We start from the raw sequence: 9,587 nt of genomic DNA on the forward strand, positions 1-9,587 counted from the left end.
CCGCATAATCATTATATATTTTGACAGCTGATATAGCAAGACTTGCTTGTGAAAAAAGTTCGATTGATTCTACGCAGTAGGTTTTGGTTGGTGCCCTATCAAATATGGAAAGTGAAAAGCAGCATTTTCGGCATATTTTACTTTTTTACTATCGAAAAGGTAAAAATGCTGTTCAAGCAAGAAAAAATTATCCGATGTGTATGGAGAAGATGTATTGACAGAACGCCAGTGCCAAAACTGGTTTGCAAAATTTCGATCCGGCAATTTTGATGTTGAAAATGCACCACATTCTGGAAGGCCAATTGAAGCTGATGAAGACACAATAAAGGCATTAATTGATGCAAACCGGCGAATAACAACTCATGAGATCGCTGAGAGATTAAATTTATCGAATTCGACCGTTCATGATCATTTGAAACACGTCTAATTGAAAATCGTCATTTTCATAAGAAAAAACGAAATTACTTTCCGAACAACCTAATATATAGAATGTTTCAAGACATTAAGGACAAACTTTAAAGAATAAGAGATCTCAATAAAAGAATCAATTTTTGTGTTTGTAAACTTGTATCTTTTCTCTCTCTCTGACATCTTTTTAAGGAGCTGTGTTTGAGATATAAAAAATTGTTCAAATATTACAATATTAAGGCTATTTGAACCATGCTAGATGTCATATACGAACTTTATATACAAGACAGCAAATAAGTCAACGATTATGATTCTAACGTTTCAATCTTTAATGTGATCATCTTCATTGATACAATATTAATAAAGAAATTGAATCATGGGCTGATTAAATTGAACATTACATTAAAAGTAGCCAAGTGCACAGTAATTCCTCTTTGTAGATAAATATAATTCAAAATAAAATGCATTTATAAAATTACAAGTTTCAATTATGTATACAGATCTTCTATCTCAAGAATATATAATATTGTATATAATATGGTAATATATATCATATAGTTCCAAACCATAATAAATTCGAAACCATAATATTTCATAAATATTTCTATTAAAATAAGTCCATGTATCACTAAATGCCTCAGTTAGTCGATTTGTGATGTAAATTACATGACCGTCTTCATTCGTCATTAGTCATCATAGCAATCTCAAGTGTGTTATACATCTGTATATAATTGAGACTCGTAACTTTATAAATGCATTTTATTTTGAATTATGTTTACATACAAAGAGGAACTACTATGCACTTCCAATTAACTGTTTTTAATGTACTGTTTAATTCGATCAATCCATGGTTCAATTTCTATGTTGCGCCGAATATAGGATTCCTTTATTTAATTAAATTTATTCTCATCCAATATTCGCTTCATATTATTTAAATAATGTTTTAATAAATATATATAATGATAAATAATTAACTATATTAAATTGTAACAAATAACGTCTCAGTATCAAAGTAAAAAATAACATCTCTGCTGAACAAGCCGATGCAAATGGAAATCACGATGTCAGCTGATCCATTACAAATCTATGTTAATTACAGCGCTATCAACCTTGTAAATAAAAAGAATATTTTCGACACAGCTCGGAACACAATCACGGTAGAAACAGACTTGTACAGAGTGTTAACAAGATGCCCGTGTCATATTACGCATTGAAAACTGAGAATTGCGAATTGAGGATTAGAATTCAGCTAATTAGAACAAGACGCATTAACATTAAAATTACCTAATTGGTCAAATTCTAATCTTTAATTTGCAATCCTCAATCTTCAATGCGTGATACGTGCACAACGGTTACCCGCAGATTTTTGTGTACAAGGTCCTTAAGATTTTATCAACCTTGTGAGACCGATCAGAGCGAACTTGGTCTTCCATATTGAAATTGCTAGCTCAAATCATCGATTCCATTTCCGAACTGTCAGGTGCATGACTCCACATACAGATATCTCATTCATTGTCTATGAAACCATATTGGAAGCAATATAGCATTATATGACAAAAATGAATTTTCTGATTCTCCATCTTTTCACCTAATTTCTACAGAAATGATTGCATTTAAGAAGATTATTGCAAAATTTTCTTGGCGAGCTCACCGAGAAAATTTGAAAACAAACACAAAATCGTTCGAAGCACCCTCACTCTCATTTATTAAGTAGTAACATGGAGCGCGAAAAAAATTAATACGATCGATTTTTCCCAACAACCTAGTACATTTTCGCATGAAAAATTATGAACCTATATAGAATTTCACTTTGCATTATAAAGTTTATGTATGGACACAGTGCGTTCCACTTTGTACCTTTCTACGAAGGGGCTTTACTACCAAAAAAACAAGGCACATAAGTTTGGATTATATGCCACTTTGAGTAGAAAATTGTAAACCCACATACAGCAAAGTTCAACTTGTGTTTACAGTTGTCAACGCAAGCGTTTGCGAAGTCCTTTATAGGGGAGGGAGGGAGGAAGGCGGAGGGAGAGTGAAACTCTCTATATCTATGTATGCACTTTACGATGCAAAGCGAGGATTCACTTTCACCACGTGATGCTGTATTGCTTCCACATGGATTCATAACTTTCCACACAAAGCAAAATTTTAATCCAAATCACATTGATTTGCATTAGGTAAGCTTTTTAGTTAATTGAATAGGATAAACTTCCGAAAACGTCCAACGCCCAATTGCGATGAATTTTGGCAGAAATTCCAAGCGAAAACAAGCTAGAGCGAGAAAAGTTTTCTGCCTCTCTTCCTTTCGTTGTTTTATTTGCTTTTGACGTGTCGAAGGTTGCCGAAGGCAAAAAGGATAGCCTCTATCGCTGCTTCGCTCGCTCAGCGCCGAAGCTGGCCGAACGTGGCGTCACTTGGTGGGACAAAAGTGGAGCTGATTCTCTGAGAAGACCGGGACCAAATGTGCATCACTGATTCCTGCTGATCGGTATCCCGAATGGAGCGTCGCTGCACGCTCGTGGGAGATGCTGATATTCGTCTTCGGTAGTGTTCCGTGGATATCTGCTATTGTTGCTATCACTCTGAAATTATGTTTGCTTTAGTTTAAAAAAATTGCGGGCGCACGGCGCTTCATCATTGTTGCACAAGGCCTCTGGCCGCTGCATGCATTTCGGGGTATATCATTACAAAAGCATTCATTTGACATCACTTAAGAATACTTCTGCCAAAATTTATAACAATCGAGCGTTGGATGTTTCGAAAGTTCATCTATCGAATGATCAATTGCAGCTTTTACGGAGAAAATAAGTTCTAAAAACTTACTTATTTTATATTTTGTACACATTTTAATCATGATAACACACGCGTATATAGCATATGCAAATATGTCAGTAATGCAATATTTAGACTAAATTAAATTAAACTCTTCTTGTTAATAACTTTTTAATAAACGAGCTAAAACTTTTTGGAGGTTACTTAGGAAAGTATCTTTGACAACATGTGTCAAGATCAAGATCATTGGAGGTGCTTTCCCTAAAGTGAATAATTACTTTAATTAATCCTTTTTGTATATGGGATTTTGATACAAACATGTGTACAGAAACTTAAATTCATGAAATTTGCTGAAAACAAAATTTTAAGATTATTGAAGAAATTATAATTAATTTTGCGATGATTAGAAGAAAAGAGAGATCATCAATCATGCAATCTTTGTTAAACCGAGCTCTTCGTTAATTTAATTGAATGGTTCGTTATCGCCACGTGATAATGGTTAGTTGGATCTGATCCAGTCGCGAATGATACTGAAGAATTCAAACGATAGATCTTTTTCTGTGTATTTAACTCGTACAGATTGAAATTATTGATCATGGATCACAAGCGATTAAATATTTCGACAAAAAGACCTACTTGTGTGAGGTCCAAACGGAACAGACGGTAAGTGGAATCGTGCATTTCACATTTATTTGTCATTTTAATGCTGAATTTCGAAACTTGTAATTTATGTGACAATTAGGGCTGTTATTTGATAAATATATTAACTTTTCCCCCCTTTTTCTAAGATAAATATTTATACCTTTTAAAAATCTTTTACTTTTTTTATTATTTCTAAATTTTATTGACTATATTATAACTAAGAATACAACTAGAGATTTTATATACAAGTAAGAAAAGAATATCCTATACCAAAAAGTGATATTTATTTGTATTATCACTTATATATAACTTTAAAAAATAAGAAACATTATCAATTTTTAATATTATACTTTAACTAATTTTTATATTCTAACTCTCATGATTTAAAAAATTATAAAATTTGAATGTTTCGTCACAAAATTGAATTTGGAAATTATATTACTATAACGCTAACAATAATAAATGTATGCGACATGAATCAAGATAATTGATATAGTTATAGAACAACAAATTTTATTATTTATACATTTTTAACAGGATTTATATACTGAATATTATTAATAAACTATAATCAAATCTAAGATGTTTTTAAAATAAAAAGACAAACCGTCACTAAGTAATAATACAGCAAAACTTCTAAAAATTAAAATATTATTTTTATTCAAATTTTATAAAACGTTTGTAAAAAAAGTATGTAAATTTTAAAATATTCTAATATATAAATTTATATTTCTTTTTTTATTCTTTACTATTTTGAAGCGGCGTGTTATATTAACTTTGTACAAAAATTTTTCGCTTTAAGAAACTTTTTAAAATAATATTCAAAAATTATAATATAATATTGAAATTATGATAATTCAAAAAGAAGAAAGCTATTTAATATTTTTAGTTTTAGTGTTTCAACCTTGAAAAAAAGTTACGATTTTTGTAGTTTCAAAGAATATTAAATCTTTTGTGTAATAAAATATATAAAAACAGCAACTTTAAACTTATAAATAATAAGAAACATTTAACTTTATAAACACACTGTATATACTATATATTCTGTATACATATTGTGCAATATTTTGAAACTTTTTTCATGTTTTGTAACAACTTGTTGCCAGTGATTCTGATATCTTTTTCTCGCAAAAATGCTCCAGTCAGATTTTTGGAAAAACCGAATTAAAATGTAAAAAAAAAAAGAAAACGCATCTTTGATTACTTTTTAAGTTATTGAAAAAAAATGGGACATAGAAATTTTCAGGAATTAGCTTAACGGGCATAAGACCCTTTTGACTTCAAAAGGAATGCTTTATTTTTCATGATTTTTTCTGAAAAGATATATAAGACTACAAAGTTTGAATTTTTTGTAAATAAAGTATATATTTTTGACTGCTAATCATAATTTTTTATTTTATGTTTCCCTGAAAGGTATCTCCCTTCTTTCTAGGTCACTTCTTCTTCCATGCCTTATATGATATGCATTTCACGGTACCAGAAATATCTCTGATCTGCTTCATCTGAAACAAAAAATTCAAAAAGTCTTAAATTATATTAAAAATTGTATATATCCCTAAAGAATAATTTTTTTGATTTCTTTATTTTTTGTTTTTTTTTCAAAAAAAAAGTTGAAATTTTTGTTGGAAAATCGATTCTTTAAGTTCGAAAGTCCGCCATTTTATTAAAAATCAAAAATTTTAAAGTCGCATCCAGAGGCTAGGAACTATATTTTTTTATATATTTCAAGACTCTTTTTGAATTTTTTGTTTCATATGAACCAAGTTGAAGATATTTTTGAAATACTGCATGCCGTGCACAGCTTAGGAAGAAAGAAGGGATAAAATAGAAATTGTGAATAGTAGTAAAAAATATATATTTTCATTTACAAAAAAATTTGATCCTTGTAGCTTATATATTTTTTCCAAAAAAAACCATGAAAGAGTCATACTTTTTAAAGCCGAAAGAGTTCTATACTGTCTTAAACGGAAGCTCGAATCTTAAGCTACAATCATAAAATAAAAATAAATAAGTTACGTAACAGCATTTTTTGTTAAACAAATTTTTTTAAATGCGCTAACTAACTACTACTAGTATGTATTTTTGCCGTTCGCTGTCTCTCTATGATTAGAATAAATTCTTTAAAATATTAATTATTATTATTTCTTAAAAAATATCAATATAAATTTATAAAATATATCACACGAAAATTTGTTTTATTTTTTTTATCTGTGCATAAAAATATTTTCTATACTCATCTTTCGATGATTTTCATTCACGATTTTAATAAATTTTTAAATAAGTGTATACAGATATATAATGTGTATTTATAACAATTTATGATATCTCTCTGGCCGACAAGTAGAAAATAACATTTTGGCTGAATAAGTTTTGCATACATCAACACAATTTCAGCAGCCAATCATATTCTGATAACGAGATGCCAAGGCACCGATAAGAAGTACAAGACGTCAGTCAACGATCAGTCAAACGAGAATCGCGCAGTCGTTTTTATCTTTCTTCGTCATCAGTCTCGATCGTTTGTTTCGATTCTATAATTTCCGGATGATCGTTAATAACTGCGATATTCTTTCAAGTTTTAATTATATAAGTAGTAAATAATAAATACAAAATTAACACCAAATTAAGAATCTCATGTGCTACATGATTTTACCATCAAATTTTTTATATATGACCTATATTTAAAATAACTTTTTTAACTTACATTTTCTGAAAAGAAAAAAATATATGTAATTAAAAACTATAATTTAAAAATCTTCATTAAAATTGACAATTACTTGTGCATTAATATTTGAGGCATCATTAACTTTCAATCACTTTGTGTATTGATATTTTAGCCCACCTTGTATACATCTTACGTGACAGTGATACGACTATCTACATCATATGACTATATTACAGATCATGTGATTACTAATTTCACAGGAAGAACCAAAGAAAAGTGCAAACAAAAAAAATACAACTAAAAATATATAGATTTCATATTAATTCATTTTTTATTAATATGATACTTCCTAAGTGTAAAATTTATACCAATATATATATATATATATATATATATATATATATATATATATGTATATATAGGAAGGGTGTCCCGTAAGTTTTAGGCCAATAGCTTTTGTGTAGATAGAGCGGACTAAACTGAATCAAAAAGTATTCTACTATTTTGTAATTTTCGCAATAGTTAACAAGATATTAATTACTAAAAATTGTCAAATACTGGTCTTGAATAATTTTTGACTTAAATACTATCAACTTTACAGAAAAACTGCAAGAGACAAAAATCTCATTTATTTTCTTCTCGTACAACTCTAAGAATTTTTTATCAACTTTTTAGTACTGCATTTTCTTATTTGTACCAACATGAGAAAATGCGGTATTAAAAAATTCTGAAAAACTTCTGAAAAAATTCTCAGAATTATGAGAAGAAAATAACCAATTTTTGTCGTTTCCTGTTTTTTTTGTAAAGTTGATAGTATTTGAGTAAAAAATTATTGAAAATCAATATTTAGCGATTTTTAGTAATTAATATCTTGTTGACTATCGCAAAAATTGCAAAATAATAAGAGGAATTTTCAAGTTTAATCCTTTATCTATACAAAAGCGATTGACTAAAACTTATGGGACACCCTATATATACCATGAAGTATTGATACAATTATATAATATGTACTATTTTTATAATCATATTCTATTTTCAATTAGAAAGCATTATATCAGTTTCCCATTTTCCTTTCATAAATCTATTTCCTGCTTCGAAAATTGCAAATAACTAAAATATATATTTGTAAAGAAATAATACTTTCATATGTGATATAAATTTCCAAAAAAATAAATTATCAGAAAATATTTTCTCCGAGCGCTATAATTATTTCGAACATAATAAAGTAAATGATTATCATATATATATATATATATATACATACATACATATATATCTCATATGATATTACATTATTACGTTGTTACTGATGATACTATATTATGATATTGTTGGAGAGTTATAGATTTGTCACAGGCAGAAACGGTCACCTATCTGCTCATCGTGCGCGAATGACGTAACCGACGCGAGTGATCACCTTTTCTGCGTGAGAATAGAAAGAACAAATAACGTTTTAGCGACCGATAAATGGTGCTCGATGATTAGTACATGCTATATACATATATAAGATCGTAGATGATCAGCCACTCGCCGCAGTTTGTCCTACAGCGGTACATATTCTACTATCATATTAGTTTTGTCGAGCAAAGCGCGCGTCATTTAATTGATTAAATTATCTCAGAAATTTTATTATTAATAAGTATATTGCAAATTAGAATATTATTTAAAATTACAAACTTTATAGATGAAGTGAGGCATTATGATTGAATACGAAAATTGAAAATAACAAATAAATGTCTGGAAAACTTATATTTCCGTGAAAAAAAACAAATTCAATAGAAGAATGGAGATCTCATTGTAGCGTGTCCATAGATTAGAAAAAAATAATTAAAAAGAGAAATTTTTAAGATTTTTTAAAAATATGTACAACGTCATGGAAATCCACAAATGTTCATAAAACAGAAATTTGAAAGACAAAAGCACAAGAACTGTACTGAAGATATATTCATCAACAACTCCGTATTTTTACGTTAAAAAACTAATATAAAAAATCTTCAATTGAGGTAAAAATTTCTAACAATAATTGAAAAATAAATTTCTATAGACTATTAAATATCTTTGTACAAAGAAGTTGAATAAATGGGAAAGGAAATATATAAACCAAATTTTAGAGCATTAAAAGATTATAAATTGAGATTGATTGAAGAAATAACAATCAGAAGTGAAGAATAAAACTTTTTAAAGAACAATTAATTTTGAATCTTTATAAGCTAAAACATTTAATACAATAATGTACAAATAATTAATACTGCTGAAGTTTTTATTCTAAATACTTTAAACAAATTACATTTGTAGTTGTATCCCTATTAAAGCGTTTATTCAATATTGAGATTAGTATTGCACATTATAGTGGGTCATAAACGGGATGAATGGCAATGTGTTGAAAATGGGCAGCAAATCTCCATCACTAGATTATGAGGAAGAACAAAAGCTGATATCACCGACAACGCTGATGATGCAAATACCAAAGAACCCGTATTCTTCTTTAAAATATAGGTAAAGCAAAAATATTTAGATTTTTCCCTTATTTTATCTAAAAAATACAAAAATTCCTTTATAATTTCATATTGTTAATATGAAACAAAATCAAAACATCTGTTGAAAACATTATGAGAAATATTGAGTTCATGTAATCACTTTAAATCGCTTGCAACTTTTGCCATAAAAATATTACATATAGAATGACAATACGTTTTAACATTACTTTTTAAATATTTTTGTATACAAGATTGGTATTTACGTATTTTAAAAACAAGAAACTGTAAGATACAACTGTAAAATTACAAATTGAAAAACTGTTGATATAAGAAACATTTCTTACAAATAAAAACAATATACTTTTCTTTTAATTTCTTTCTTTTTCTCTCTCGAATATGATATTCCAATCTGTCTATGAGAGTTAAAACACTCGGGTAAAAATATAAAATCCAGCAAAAAATTAGTATATTAAAATTAGGACATTTTTAAACAATTTAAACTATTTTATATTGGAAATATTTATAATATAGCAACAATTGATTAGTAATATAAATAATTATTATGATAATTATTTTCTTATAAGATGATATATATATATATATATACATTTTTCACTGAT

The 9,587-nt window shown here is 28.1% G+C and overlaps 1 protein-coding gene across 3 annotated transcripts in view; it reads left to right on the top strand.

Annotated features, from left to right (window-relative positions):
- Positions 1-9,587, top strand: part of LOC108747778 (G protein-activated inward rectifier potassium channel 3-like) — a 69,815-nt gene that overhangs the window by 13,550 nt on the left and 46,678 nt on the right. Inside the window, exons 1-2 of one of the 3 annotated variants that reach the window (XM_018485555.1) lie at positions 7,897-8,040; positions 8,841-8,986. The exons of 1 other annotated variant lie outside the window; for it this stretch is intronic. In XM_018485555.1, coding sequence (XP_018341057.1) covers positions 8,856-8,986 — 131 coding nt within the window. In that variant the 5' untranslated portion in view covers positions 7,897-8,040; positions 8,841-8,855. Of the gene's footprint in view, positions 1-7,896; positions 8,041-8,250; positions 8,494-8,840; positions 8,987-9,587 lie in introns of those variants that run through there. One more of the 3 variants, XM_018485564.1, reaches the window with a different exon arrangement.

The sequence above is a fragment of the Trachymyrmex septentrionalis genome, unplaced genomic scaffold (assembly GCF_001594115.1).
Source record: "Trachymyrmex septentrionalis isolate Tsep2-gDNA-1 unplaced genomic scaffold, Tsep1.0 scaffold108, whole genome shotgun sequence".
Classification (NCBI taxonomy): domain Eukaryota; kingdom Metazoa; phylum Arthropoda; class Insecta; order Hymenoptera; family Formicidae; genus Trachymyrmex; species Trachymyrmex septentrionalis.